The sequence below is a fragment of the Chiroxiphia lanceolata genome, chromosome 5 (assembly GCF_009829145.1).
Source record: "Chiroxiphia lanceolata isolate bChiLan1 chromosome 5, bChiLan1.pri, whole genome shotgun sequence".
In the NCBI taxonomy this organism is placed as follows: domain Eukaryota; kingdom Metazoa; phylum Chordata; class Aves; order Passeriformes; family Pipridae; genus Chiroxiphia; species Chiroxiphia lanceolata.
The window spans coordinates 62,043,309-62,058,847 of NC_045641.1; the positions used below are offsets into that span (position 1 = coordinate 62,043,309).

The 15,539-nt window shown below is 42.8% G+C and overlaps 1 protein-coding gene across 12 annotated transcripts in view; it reads left to right on the forward strand.

Annotated features, from left to right (window-relative positions):
• The window catches only part of ERC1 (ELKS/RAB6-interacting/CAST family member 1), a 289,340-nt gene extending 279,682 nt beyond the window's left edge, over positions 1-9,658 (forward strand). For all 12 annotated transcript variants that reach the window (XR_004357059.1, XR_004357060.1, XR_004357061.1 and 9 more), the window contains one exon: positions 4,413-9,658. Coding sequence is in view for 9 of the 12 variants with exons in the window: in XM_032687654.1 (XP_032543545.1) it covers positions 4,413-4,550 (138 nt within the window). In the remaining 3 variants the exon portion in view is untranslated. The remainder of the gene's footprint in view (positions 1-4,412) is intronic.
• Positions 9,659-15,539: the final 5,881 nt, after the last annotated feature.

Here is a 15,539-nt window from a genome sequence, read left to right on the forward strand (position 1 = left end):
GATACAGTGAAGTTTAACTTATTTTGAGACAAAACAAAGGTTAAGATTAAATCAGTTTAATTTCTTATTGGTGCTTACATTAAGCTCTAAATGTATTTTTCAGACTAACCATGACCTGATTGAGAAACACTTAAGCTTTGGAGAAACATAATTCCATATCCCAGTGTTGTAGCCTAATAGAAGTCCTCCCCTTAACATTGTTTTTGTGCTGCTCTACAAGCATTTCATATTCTGAATTCAGTTTTTCTGCCCTTAGCCTGCGTTTACCTTTATTCATCAGTGTTTTTGTGGAATTGTTAACAAGAGAAAATCCCACTGGGGAGTAAACCTTCTCCATATAAATAAATTTTAAAGGATCTTAGCTTAATGTTGCCTTGTTTATGCTATGGAATAAGCAAAGGCCACAAAAGTTCTGTGGAACAGCACCACGATTCATCTGGTGTGCATATAAAACCATAGCATCCTATTTCTTAACTGTGAAGTTGTCTTCTCTCTAAATGTCAGCTAATCTTTAAATAAGTTCTGAAATATCTTGCAACAGAAAAGCTAAATTCATGTTGAATTGTTAGGGATTTTTTTTCACTGATGGAGTTTAACTATAAAAGGAAAAGTATTCCTATCATGACTTGCTCTAAACCCAGGAAGGAAGGCAGCAGTGTTGAAAAGTGTCTGAATCTGGGGCAGATTATCTGCAAGCTTTCATTCCCCTGAGATGCTGAAGGTCCTTTCTGTTCTTCTGTCCAAAGATAAATACTGTGAAGCACTTCTGGGGTCCTTGCTATCCTTTTCTTTCTGAGCTGTCTATTTTTACTTGCCTTCAACTAGACAAACATCTCTGGCCTTTCCTTCTCTTTTTTGGTCATTTCTGTGAGGCAAGTGAATGAATTTCCTCATATCCTCAGCTGAAAATGCCTGCAAAAAAGGACTGTTGGCACTCCTTTATTTTCACAGAAAAATGGCATGGGGAAGATAACACCATTTCTGTTTGCACTCACAAGAAGAAAATCTGGGAAACCAGGAGCAGACCTGCATAATACCTTTAAAGAAACTTCTATAAAATTTGGACTGCCAGACATCCAGGTGAATCAAGTTATACCACTGAGAACTGGATGTTCCCCGTTAAGGCCCTTGCCTGAATGAGGACTGACGTATGCTGCTCACAGCTGTTTCTGAGAGGAATGACGTAAATGGAGATGACATATAGGATCTAGAAATGCTGCCACCAGCCATATAGTCAATTAAGATGTCTTTGTTGAAGCAGAAATCACATTATTAAACCTAGATGTTCTGAAGCTAGCAAACTCAACTCAAGGCTATCATTGCTACTTTTTTCCAGGACGTTTCATCACAGACATCTGCCAGCCAGCTGTGTAGACTTTCTGTCTGTGCTAATTTGCAAAGTATTGTTGCTGGCCTTCAGCATTCAGAACCATCTCCTTTTGGGCTCTTGATGGTCAAAAACTCATTTCTTGGAAGTATTTTCTTCCTCTAAGTCGGTTGCTTTTGTTTGATTGCATTTGATTTATTAGCTTTGGCATGGGCTTATTTTGTTGGGCTTATCTTGATTTTATAAGGCATCTTATAAATACAGAAGTGCTGACCAGTACAGCAAGAGACCAAGATTTCACTGACATTGAAGTACTGCCCTGCTGAAGACAACATCCTGCAGGATTCTTCCTTGTTCACCAACCTCCTTTCAGTTTCGGAGCTTAATCTCTTAGAGGTGCTTTTATATTTGATTAATTTAATTGTTTTGTCCTTTCCTGGCGCTTCACCTGGAGCATTTGGCTGAAAGGCCAGGAGGAGGGATGCTGGCTGGGCAGGTGGTGATGGTGCAGGACCTCTGCTTTCCCTGCTAACACTGCCCTCTCCTGGTTCTCCTCCTGCAGGCCGAGAGCTCAGGACCCTTGCAGGTGCCAGATAAGAAAAGAAGAATTACACTGTAGGCTGCTTCTCCCATTGCCTCCTCTCTCCCAGCCTCCATGGCCTCCCACCCTTCTGATGAATGGCACTGTGAAATCTTTGCCCTGGCCCAGGAAGCCACAAGAGTTGAAGGCTCAAACCATTCCCATGAACTCACCAGCAGTGAGGTGGTTTGCAGGCTGCCTGGATTGCTGGGATTTCACTAGTCTGAGCAACCCGAAACTCAGAGGTAGTCCCTGAATCCCAGTCTCCTGGCTTTTAATATCCAACACTGCTCCTAGCTGGCTTTTCTGACTCTTTCAATCCTGCTTGCTGACTGGACCTCTCCTAGGCTTATCCATCCATTGCAAATTTCTGACTAATAACTCTGCCAGGCTGTTGGAACCAGGCTAATCACCTATCCACAGCGTGCCATTTCTGAACCATTATGGGTTACTGCCGAATTCCCCCCCTTCTCCCCCGGGAGCCCTTACAGAGCCCGGAGTGCTCCCCTCCCTCTCGTTTTCCCCACTTCCCCGGCTCATGTCACTCCACAGAGCAGGATCAGGTTGCTCTTGCATTGTGATTCTTGGCAGGAGCCCCTCTCGGGTTCATATGGCTGCGCTGTGAGTACTGCAGCCAGTAGGAACAAAGCACATAAGAACACATTAAACCAACATTCAGCACGCAAAGCCCAAATAATTTACTATATGCTACCCTGCCTAGTAAAGGGAACAGTGTAGCAGGCTCACCCTTTTAATTTCCTTTCTCGCACTTTTGTCTATAGAAGTCTGTACCATAACTTCCTTAAAAAGCGTTTATGTTTATTCTGTAGTCGTTCTTAGGCTGTTTGTTTTTATGCAGTATTTCTTGCAGAAACAATCTCCCTGTGCTTTGCTTGATACCATCACTAAACAGAGATGTACTGTTGTATCTGGTTAGAATTTTAATTGTAGAAATCTGACCTTTGCCACTACATTGTGCTCTTACAGTGGTAAAATGATCCCTGTTGAGCTGCTGCCTGATAGTTCTGTCCTTTTAAAACCTACATTGAGCAGTGTAACAGAAGTGCAAAACACAGATCAAGAAATGTGTATACTGATGAACAGTTATCCTTTAAGGCATGAAAACTGCCAGTTTGACATTCTTTCTTTGTCATATATTAACACAGTAGAGTTCCAATACAAATATTAATCAGTTAGGAATGAGAAATGTTGCAGAACTGACAGGTTATATTAAAGGGAAAAAAAATTAAAAGAAGGTTCAAATAAGATAAGGTAGTTGGTTACAGCTGCTCAAAATGACAAAGAACTTTGGATGCAGAAGCTTGGAATAAACTTCAGAATCTGCCTAAGTGTATATACCTTCTAATATATATGTTTGTCATATATTCATAGGGAATATACTTTGTTAGAAGAAAATCATATGACTGAAAAAATAAAGGATTTTTGATATATAGTAATGAAAGAGCTGTCTGCTTGGAGGTTTATCCAATCTATCTATCTATCCTTATCATCTGGTCTGGTAAGAGGTGCTGTTCTCCTTGTTCCTAGATCCTTAGACCACTGTGAGTACAGTAATCCCTTAAATGCTTGCACAAATTACGGCATTACTTGGGGTTTTACGCAGTTCACAGGCCAGCATGGACTTTATCAATTGCTGGGCAGATAAACAGGTTGCTGAAGGCAGATGTTTCCTGCTCTTTATTAAGTCTCTGTGGGCCCCTAATTCTGGCAATGGCATCAGGCTCAGAGCTAAAAGCTGTGTTTGCATATATTCCAGTATGTTGTGTGACATGGTTTGTAACACCACTTGTTGGGGAAACTGTTTATAAACTGTGGGCTGAGCGAATAATATAAAGTTTAAAATTTCATGTCCTGTTATGAGCCAAATGATCTGAAAATGAACGATCCAACAGGAAATGCAGAGTTAGTAAACAAAAATTGTGTATGTTCCACTGCAATTGTGTGTAGTCATCTTATGACTGAGTTAGGACAGACAGTCTCTGAAAATTAGTAATTCCACAGAAAAATTAGAATTCTGGTTAACTCTGAGTGTATTCTGTATAATTATGTAACATTCCCATTGATTTTGTATAAGAAATAGTCCTGAAGTAATGACCTATGAAACATCTTGTTGTTCATGAACAGAAGTCAAATTATTTAAAGTAATATACTAACAAACTGCTGTATTGCTTTCTGGAATATGGTTGCTTTTAGAAAAGCATTCACAGAGGAAGTTTTTCTCATCTTTATCATAGAACTGTGTATTCAGGAGTAATTAAGGCGGTTAGTTTTCCCATGTGGACATGGCCTTAACTGGGAAGGTCACAAACCTGGTCCCACAGAATGAAAAAGTGAATTCTGGAAGTGCCCAGAGCGTCACACCTCTACCAGCTCCCTTTCTAAAAGTGGTGTTTTACCTTAGAGCTGAGCCTGCTGGCCAGGTCTGTGATACAGTGGCCCCACTGAATAGCAGGGAATGACCGTGCCTCTGTGTGTTTCTTGCAGCTTCATGATGAGTTGGAGAAGGGGGAGAAGGAGAGCGCGGAGCTGCAGGAGTTTGCCAATGCCATCTTACAGCAGATAGCAGATCACTGCCCTGACATCCTGGAGCAAGTCGTCAACACGCTCGAGGAGTCGTCATGACCTCGGCCACCAGCCCCACTGGAGCAGCACACCAGTGGCCAGGCCCAGTCAGTCCAAGGAGCCATGAGAGCGGAGAGCAGCATGAAAGACAGAAAACGGAATTGAAACTTCTGGTGCACCTTTTACAAAGAAAACAAAAGCAAAAAGGAAAAAAAAAAAACAACAACTCTAAAAAACTACATGCTCTCTAGGTTCTTCCAGCCCATGATTAATTAGTCACTTCTGCATTCATCTTCTCACTGCCTTTCTGCTTTAGAATCCGATTCCCCGTTGACTTTGTTGATGGTGACTTTGGGATACAGCTAAGCAGAGCTCTTCCAAGTCTACTGAGCAAAGCAGAGGGGATCCACTGGACACAAGCAGTTCTAGTTCTCCACAAGGTTGCAGAAGGGTAGCCCTTGCCTTTCATTCATATGTTGCTTTTTTCATTCTTTCTTTCTTTTTTTTTTTTTTTTGTTTTCATAAAAGCTGAAAGCCTGAGTTTCATAGTGCTAAAACCAAACCTGAGCGTGCTCTGATTATGGCTCATGACTGGCCAGCATCAGGTAGCTAGCTCGGGTCTCACTGCCTGTCTCAATGTTCTTTATGTTCTTAAATAACAGAGAGAGGAAAGGAAAGTTTCCCTACTTGTTCCTGTTAGTCATTTCATCTAGCAGCTGGGAAACAAGGTAGGCATACTGGTACTTTCTGTTTACTTAACTTGGATTTTTGTTGTTCACTGGTCTGACTTTGACGTGCTAGGTGGGGCATTTGTTAAGGTAACTGTTTTCATCTGTTGATTTTTGGGGGGGATTTAGATGAGGTTTCTCATCATAAGCCTGTGTCTCCTAAGTTCTTATTTTATAGAGAGCTCTCTCCCTTCAAGCAGGTGTGGTCAACAGATCAGCTCCCAGCTTCAACTTGTACAGTTTGTCCACTGCCAATTTTTCAGGCCATAGTTTTGTGAACATTAGCTGTCATCAAAGTAGTCTTAGGTTTTGTAAATGAGAGAATTGCATCATTCAGCTTAAAAGTATAATTTTAAAGCTAAGTTAGGTAAATCAGTAACATAGTTCTTACTATAATTATAATTTAATTTATTTTGGTTTAGCTTAGGTTGACAAGGAATGAGTTTGAGTTCAGAGCAATAACCCATTCTTATGAGAGGATCATCTCTGCTGGAGTTGGCACCCAGCTGAGTAGATAGGTGTAAAATCACAGCTTTACTTAAACCAGTGCAATTCTTATATGTATATGAGAGGCCTTAGTCTTATTCCCATCCATCTTTGACACTCGTTAAAGCCCCTGCTGATAGGTAATATGACCTGAAATACCAGGTCAGTTTGTCATTGTGGTACCAAGTCAGAATCTATTTTGTGAGTAGGACTTGGGTGTTCATTCTTGGACTATGCATTAATGGGGAGACACATTTTTTTCCTGGCCACCAGTGGTTATGTGTGTCTGGGGGCATCTGCAGGACAGAACCCTTTAATACATCCCCATGTGCTCCTTAAAGGAGTTGTTCCCCTTTATCTGTCTCATATTACTTAAGAGAACAAGGGGAGGGTGAAAGGAGACCAAATATCAACACAGCAGTGGAAGAAATCTTGGTTTTCTAGTCACTAGCTAATTATGAATCCTCTTAGTAAACCTCCAATTCAGAGTCTGCAGTTTAATTCCATATGACTTACTACATTTTGAGCTTAATCACTAAACTGTTATGCTAAGGAAAATGTTCCAGGCCCTTTCAGGAAGACTACATTTCTTATGTCTTTCAAATCCACAGCACAGCTCCCCTGTAGGTCTTTCACTCTTTATTTTTGTCTTTAGAAGTGACCGATTACTTCCAATAGAAAGGAAATCAACAAAAGTTTGAGTAAGGAAAGATGTACCCTGTATTTTTTTCCAAGCAAGCACTGAAGATTGGGCAAAACTGAAACCTTATATACCTGTAGGCTCTATTGAAAAATAACTGATTTAAAATAGATCACATCCCAATTAATTCTACTGTAATGATTCAGCAGAAAGTACTGGATCCATAGCCATGGTGTCTACTAGGAAGAAATATGTAAGTCTCCAGAAAGGGGTGATTCACACCTCTTCCATGTTTTGAACTGCCAGTGCTTTGCAAATCAGCCTGTGTCTGAAGCTTTTTATTTTTTTGTCGTGGCTGAGGAGAGTAATGGGAACCTGACTGTGTGGATGGGGGGGAACACCGGAAGGCGTGCAGACAATGACTGTACGTACCGCTGAGCCGTGCCTCATCCCAGATCCACCCCTTCAGTCCCATTATTTGAGTCAGCACGTTTCGATAGGAGCTGTTGTTTTGAAATCTTTCCTCTTGCTTTTTCTTCATCACCCCTAATTACTCACTCAAGGAATTTAATGCCGCCTGTAAAAGCATCAGAGCCATCAGCCAAACATCATCGGGCCACCGACACCCCTCCTGACTATCTCATTAACTTATATGGTCAAATCTCCAGCTGCCCTGGTTCCCTGCTGTAAAACAATCCTTCCTCTGTGAGAAGCTGTGGAATTTCTCTTATCGATGGTTCAAATGACTCCTGCTTGTAAACCTCTTACTGAGATGTTCCTTGATAACGTTCCTGCTGCAGGCAGGGACAGGGGGAGGGGATGAGAACAGGAACAACGAGGGGCGGTCACTTCGGGCTGTTATTTCAATTCCCTTGCTTTACTGCAGTGTCCACACATCACAGGGAAGTGCTGGTTCTTCTGCATCTCTTACTCGGTTGGTGGCTGTGTTTCTGTGATTCAAAGTGCCCCAGCCAAAGGCACGGTGCTGTCATGGCAGCGTGTGCAGGATCCGTGCGTCGGCAGCCAGGTGAAGCTCACTGTTTACACATCTCTCGGCCTCTTCCCGGAGAGGATTTGTCAAGCCTGGCTAGTTTTCACTCTGGCCATTTGGTCCTTTATCTCCCAGTCACACACCTGCTGTTCCTCCCATCTGGATTGTTGGGCCTTTGTGATTTTTCTCGTTAACCGCTGTTATCTTCTAGATCTTCTGGGCTTCCCATCTTAAACATTGATCTTAGACCTCTACAAAGTGCTTTCAGGGAGAGAGCAGATCTCATTTAGGAACAGTCTTGATCCAACTTGATCTCCACTGAACCATTTCAGGTAATCTCTCTGATTCTGTGTCGACAGAGATCTTGTGGAGAATAGCTTGAGGAATTTTGGGATTTGGGAGGTGCTGCTGGCCACAATTTAATGCTGAATGTGGCCACTGCAAGCTTTTTCCTTTCACTCATGTGGAGTGCTGCACCATTGGCCTTAGGGCAACAAAGGGATTTTATTATCATAACCCATCGTGGGATTGCGTGTCGGGCACATGGCAGAATGGCCACATGTGTGCATACACTGCAATGCTCATCCAGTTGCCTAACCCACCACTGCTCTTTTAAGATCTGATACCCAAGTGTCAGCAGCCAGGCAGATGCAGACAGTTTTTCAGCACAGCAGTCCTGCACTGCAGCAGCTCTAGGAAATCAGGGGCCCTTCCCAGGGGCCCTTGGGAAACTTGCTTTTTCTTCTCCTGTTGAATGAAGTTCCATTTTCTATGGGAGCTGAGAAAGTTTTAATTGCTTTAATATTACTTTTTTTTCTTCCAGTCTGTCATTTATAGAGAAACTGAGAGACGTAAGGACACAAGGAGCTGTCTGTAGAAAATTAAATAGGTCATTTTGGCAGGGTTTGGGCTAAAAAATAACTGAAGCCTGAAGCCCACATAAAGTGTAAAAGCTGACACCGCTACCATGCTTGTTCATGATGTCCATGAGTCCAAGTCCATATTTGTCTCTGAATCCAGCCTCATGTAAAACACTAAAAGGACATTACAACACTAGAATTGCAGGGTGAGGACATGAGCACTGTTTGCAATTGGAAGAAGAATTGCCTGGCATGCTCCCAAACGAAGCTCTAAGCTTCTAGTATTCTCTCTCATTTTGACTGCCTTTAACCAGCTTTCCCTCCATAAAATGCCAAACCCTCTTTGGAGTATCCAGTTTTTGCCAAGTCCTGGGGACAGAAGGTAAAAGGCCGACGTGATGCACGAAGCTGTGTGTGCCATTTCTGGTTGCACGGCTGGAATATCCCTTCTCTAGCAAATTTTCTGGTACTTTGGGGCTCCCAGGAATTTGCACAAGGGAGCATAAATGTCATAAATCTTGTAGGCATAACCTTGGCTTTTTGAACCAAAGGGGCATCTCTTTTCATTTGCCCTGTAATTCCCACCCATTCTGCTGCTAGTGCTCAATTTGTTGGGAAATTTCTACGTCTGATAAAGGTTGACAGGGTTGAGTCCCCACTCCTGTACTAGTTGCCAATCGTTGCCACTGAAGGGGTCTTTCCAAAGGACCAGAGTCACGCACTGATACCATTTTAAAGCAAAAATTTCACTACATAAGTAACACATATGACTCAAATGACTCCAATGAAATGCAAAAGGGAAACAGTACAATCAAGGCATCTGATATTTAAAGGAAGCCTCCACTCAGCTCGACGTCCGCACTGGAAGAGGGAACCGGAGAGGACGCAGAAGGCTGTGGATAACTAACACTGCCCCAGCGAAGCCGGCAGGGTGGGAGGGTCAGGCACGGGGCGTCACGGGGCATCACGCCTGGCAAGGCCAGCTCTGCTGACCCCTCTCGTCAGAGTGGTGAGGAAAAAGGAGGGTCAGGGGGGGTTTTTAAACGAAATGATGTTTTTAATTGTTTTTTCCACATAAATGGAAGGAACCTTACGCAACAGCAGATCCTTCTGAACAAAATGGCTGTGTCCGCTGACTGTTTTTAAAAAAAAAAAAAAAAAAAAAAAAAGAGGAAAAACTGTTTCAAAAGTTTTTAGTGTCAAAAGCATAAACACAGAAATCCTGAAAACTTTTTCCAGTGTGTGTGGTGAGTGCTGTAACCTTGTCATCAGTATCTCTCCTGACTTTTTCAGGGGTGTTTTTTTCCTGTTTTGTTTTCTGCTTGTCGATATTGTCCGTGTGGTCCTAAGGCTGGGGCAGTTACCAACAATGTGTGTCTGTTGTCGGATTGAAAAAAAAAAAAAAAAAAAGATAGTAGTAGAACTGAAAAAGATGTGTTTTAAAAAAAATATATAAAAATAAATTTCATTAAAAGGAATTCAAGTAAAGAAGCAACAAAGCCATGACTCCTCCTCTCGGGATTGTACGGAAAAGGATTTGTGGGCTTATAATTATAACCAGTTGCCTTTCACAGGCTTTTGAGGTCCAAGGCTTCTTGGCCTCTTAGGAAATGTTACAAACCCTGCATAAATTTCTGCTTTCCCAGGTATATACTGTACACGTGTAAGACAGAAATGGGCAGAATGAAACAGTATTTTGGAAATCAATCTTTTCTAGTAACAGTTATCAACACCAGGGGTGTTCCTTAAGATAAGAACCGCTGTGATAAATAGGCCAAATGCTTTGGCCAAATTTTCCTTTTTCTCCATTGCACCCATTGATACCAGGGACCACAAGCAACTGCAGATCAGCTGGGGCAGGTAGTTCTGTGTAGATCCATTATCGAAGTTGTATTTCTTTGTGTCCGGTGTTGGTCACGTACCTGCAGCAGGTTATGGGGCAGGAAAGGACTAGCAGCCACCTTCTGCTCTGGCTGCATCAAAGACTTGCCTTGCTTAAAAGGAGGTTAAATGAGGTTAAACTGACATGTGAGGTTAACAAAAAACCCAACACAAGTCGCTTTACCTGTGAGACTGGGTAAAGAATTTCATTAAGTGAATGTATTTTTAATATCAAACTTACTATGTGCTGTTTGTCCCCATTTTGCACTTTTAGTTCAGATCTTAAAAATCAAGTCAATTGGTTTTGCTTTTAAGTAGATATCCATGCTTTAGGTTCCTGGTGCTTTGGTGGGTTTTTTTGTTCAAAAGGTTGGTTTTTTTCATTTGGAAACTGGCAAAAAATAGATGTACTCAAAACCAAATCTGAAGCCAACTTTTATGAGTAGACGTTGTTCCTTTGATCTATCCCATCTTCCCAGCTCTCCGTGGACAAGGCCAAGTCCTCCCTGCCTGCCCAGGGGTGGCTGTGTTTGGCCCCTAGTTACACACACATTACAGTATATCTGGGGAGGCTTTAGTGTAAGATGCCTTTATTTGTTCAGATGCTGAAGGAGGATGAATCCAACGGGACCATGAACAGGGGAATAACTTCTGTGCTAGCCCAACATGCTGCTCCAAGCCCACTAAAACAGTAAATTGCCATTTCCCTCCAGGTCGGTAAATGAGGAGAGCCGCACACGGGGTTCACAAATTGTTTGTGGAGTTAAAAAAAAATTCTGTGGGGTGCTCCAGCCACTCCACAGACACGGATCCCTCATTTGCTTTGGAAGAGATGTGTTGCACTTTAGTGGAGGGGGAGACAGGCTTTGGGGACGGGATCTAGCGTGCTTGAATTCCTTTTTGAAATAACAGCAGCGGGAGACATTGATGTCCGTGATGCAAGTGCGCACGCTGCCTTCAACTTGTATGTGTTTTATTGCTGGAGTCATGTTACTGACAGGATAATGAAATTGCAAAGAAAATGTGTTATATTCAACTTTGCCTTGATAATATAAACACTTTGTTCATTTTTTTTTTCTTCTTTTTTTATTCACAGACTAAGTTCATCAGGAAATTATAAAATTATTTAAAAATTCTGTGCTGTGTCTTCATTTCGGTGTATCTTGCACGGTGTCCTCTCCTGCGTGCCCAGGATGGGAGGGCAGGTAGGAGGGCCGGGTGGCTGAGTGGCTGTTCCCTGAGACCAGGCTTGAGGTGCCATTTGAGGCCAGTGGAACAACCCTGCTGGGGGTTTTGGCTGCACCATGTGCCTGGTGATGCTCATGGACACAGCTGGGGCTGCCTGCGAGGTGAAGGTGAGGGACTGTCAATCATAGGAGTGTCCTGGGTATCCCAGGACCTCACAGGTCAGGTAAGCGGAGATAAAACAACTGTATTTACAGTCAGTTGTTCCCTTTGTCTCTCTCCTGCCTGTTTTCCAAGTCAGTGTGACCTAAACGTTGCTAACGAGTGACTGAATTCCAGATGTGCATCCAGTGTTGAGTCAATGTTGGGATCACATCTTGCAGAGTAATGTGCCTGGAAAGCCTTGCTGTGTAAAGGCCAGCAAGACTGTCCTACTGAGCATGTTCCCAGTGAAACCTGGACACGGGTCCTATCCCTCAGGAGCAAAGGAGAGTCACAGCTTCATGACTTAAGATGAGCTTTGCTCTCTGCAACGCTGAAGGAAATGGGCTCTACCCAGCATCCAGTCTCCAGATGCATTTTGAGGACATGGGAAATTGCCTGAATAATGTCACTATAAAAATCTCATTTTTCTGGCCTTTTTAACTGTTCTAAAGAGAATAGCATTGCAACACTGGGTCCCACTGGTAGAACAATGTCCATGCTAAACACACTCCACCAGATTCTCCGCAGCTATCCTGAAGCCCTGACAGAGCAGACCTCCCCAAGTTGGGACACTTTCTGACCAATTTCTCTCTCAAAACCTCTCAGTTTCTTTCTCCTTTTGTCTGTCTGTGCTGCCACTTTTTCTCTGCGCTTTCTTGCTGGTCTTGTCTCTAGATTTGTCATTTCAGAGGCTCTTAAGATCCTGACTTGTTGTTTCAGTGCAAGTGACTACATGTGTAACAGGAACAGGCATCCTGATTTCAGTGCCTGGACGTTCCTTTCCCTCTGCTTGTTGGATTTCAGTCACTTGGGCTTCAATCAGGCATGTGTGGAAAAGGATACATGGGGATTAAGGGTCTCAGGAGCTTAAGGAAGAGTCCATCGGCCTTTTGGTTCCCAGTCTGGTTTATGTTCTCTCGAGCCTCTTTGGCTGAGGAGGGGATTCATGATTCCTGTCAGGCCAGGGTGTGCCTGGCTTTTGCAGCACAGTCCAGATCAACTGAATGAAACCACATGCCACATAAATTTAACCAATTACTTTAGGAAAAGGTATCTGTCAGTCTGAAAATGGCACAAATGCTGTTTCTGAGTGACTTGTCCTTTTGGAAGAGGAGGACGAGTGAAAGGGCAAGAGTCACAGTCACTGCCAGGGACAGCACATCTGCAGGGAGAGCAGCACATCTGCAGGAGAGCTGAGCTGAGCTGCTGCAGCCCACGCTGGCTCTTGCTGTGTTGCAGTGCCGTATCCCCGAGGCTGACTCACATTTTGGATGGCCCATAACAATAACAGTGTTCGCGCTAAAAAGAGAAGATGCCAAATCCCTTTTGTGCGTTATCAGGTTACATTTTATGCATTGTGCAGTAAAACACAAGGCATCTGAACAGAATTGTCTGTGTTGACTGCAGCTACTGTGACACAGAACAGGCAAGGCAGCAGTGGAAACTGAGAATGGTCAACCCTGGGATCAAGCACACAGAAATTTAAAATGTTTTCTTTTGCAGATAAGTTCCTAGGGGTGTGCTGAGCCCTGTGTTACCCAGGCTCCTGATTGAACATGGACCTTCTGCAGAACTCTAGTCAGGATGACTTTGGAAAACCTGCTTTTCTAAATTACGCCAGTCAGAGAAACTCAGCTGAAACCACATCAGCAATCCACTGGGAAGAGCAACATATTTAGGATCTCCTATTTCTGACAGGATCTGCTGCACTTGTGCTGCACAGATGCCTCCTGTGTATGTGGCTTAATGCTATAGGGGTGCATCAGCTGTGCCAAAGATTGCCCAAAACTGTAGTTACAAACTAATTGCCTGTGCTAATGATCTGTATAGGACTAGTGACCTTTAGACTGGGGCTTTGAGGTTTCAAGTAGCCACTCTTCTCACTGGGCTTCAGGATGTTTAGAAATCTTGGGCAAATGGCCAAAGTCCTCTTTCTTTACTGTCTTTAAAAACCCTCATAAAGTTATCTGCTTATCAAGCAAACAGAACCATACACCTTGTGTTGGTGGACCTCATTTCTGAATATCCTGCTGATGTATTATAAAACGTAGATGGAACAGCTGGGACCAGCTTGGGTGTAGCTGTGGGGTTACAGCAAGTGATTCTCTGGGTGTGGGCTTTAAATCCATCTGGTTTTAAGTACATGAGCAGTAGCTTTTCCCAGTGTTTGCAACTGCAAACATTAAAACTGTTCTAGAAGAATGACTAAGAAGTTAAATATTTAGGCCCAGGTACCGCAGCCCATTTGTGTGAAGTTGTCACTTACTTCAGTGGGAATTCAGCTCCAGGAATGTCTATGGACACAAACCTTGTGACAAGGCAAGTTAATAACCATTTGGTTTCTTTATGTATTGTTAAAAAAGGATGGGTGGCTGCTGTAGCTCAAAACCCCTCCTAGAAAGATTTTTGTTCAGCTTGAATAAACCCTTCATTTTCTGTAAGGGCACACCATTTTGGGGAACCACAAGTCTTGGAATATATATGAACGCTCTTAACCTCTCATGTAATGCATAGAAACTGCTTTTAGCTTTAAACAGTATATCATCTTGTAGCCCAATGCAGTGAAGTGCATGTGTACATGTATCTCTGTGTGTCTGTGCCCATCTGTGTGATAATATATAAATATATATAGCTGCACACTGGAAACCGTGTTTCAAGAATACTAAGTTTGCAATGCCAAAGGTCTGGAAATTAGAAAATCTTCATGACTTCATGCCTAATGTGTCCATAATGCAACTTTCAGTGATGTATTTATGTAACTATTTTTTTGCCAGATCTTTCCTTCATTAAGTGTGTGGGATAAATTGATTTCTTCAAATCAATGATTGCATAAAGCCTAGCTACCATCCATCCTTCTTCTGAGACCACCAGTTCTCTGTCACAAGCCTCTCATTACTGTGGTTCTTTAAACTGTCCCTCACCTTAGTGACAGCTTAGACATCAAGAAGGCTGCTCCTGTTTGTGCTCTTGCTCCCTGGGCACGCAGGCACTTCCCCATGTGATACATCTCTGAGCTTCAACTGCCTCTACTTATTTCTAAAGGGTGTGATAATCAAAATCTTCACCTAGCAAAGAAGAGTTCTGTTTCTTCAGCCACGTAGCTGAACATTAACTATGATCAGACACCGAAGACTGTGTGAAGTTTGTTAGGAATTCAAAGACTTAGAGGGAGATTGGTTTGACATTAAAGTGGAGGTAGCGATGTTCTTCCTCTGTTCTACCTTATCATCTACAAAACACATTGACTTTCTGAGCCAGGTCATTCCTGGCAGCAACACAAATCTTTCACAAAGTCCTGTATAAAATACTTGAGACTGTCTGACAGCTGGACTGACTGACATGTCACAGAAGGGGCACATGTTTGCACACATTTGTAGGCTGCAGTTGCAAAGAGCTTCAAGATGCTACATCAGGTACTGAGTGGCTTAGAGGACGTGTAATACATGCACATTGAATTTGGAGACTGAGTACAAAGTGCAGAAGGAGGTAAGTTTGATTTCCGCATCTCATTTTTTTGGTCTCAGTGTGACTTCAATCAGCAGTTCATGCCATTTGTGTATGATTTAATTAATTTAGCATTGGTAGTTACTATGAGGGTGGTGGTGGTGGTGGTAGTCATTAAAGTTTGAGAAAGCACCTTGTAAGGATATTTTGAACTGTTGCCAGTTTTGCTGATATCTTTCATTGCTCTAAAGTAGCATATTTTGGCTTCAGGTGTGTTTTCCCAAACCAAGTGGTGACTGTGTAAGGTTGTTTTCAGAGGAAGCCAGAGCTCAGCAGTAGCAAGGCAGGAGCAGCCAGGGAATTCTGTATGCTCATGACACCCACCAAAGGCAAGGAGGTTCAGCTGTTGGTAGTATAGTACCAGCAGTGGGTTTCTCCATTGCTGCTCTCTCTCCTGATCTGACACAGTACTGAGTGACCTCTGCTCTATAATTTTGGCTCTGTCAAGGAGTTTATTTGGGGAGCTACTCTCCTGTGTGTAAATCCAGCAGAATGATGCTTGTACAGGATATCCTCCTCACTATTTTTTTTCATTTATTTATTTTTTGTTTAAACAGTTTTTAGCAGAAT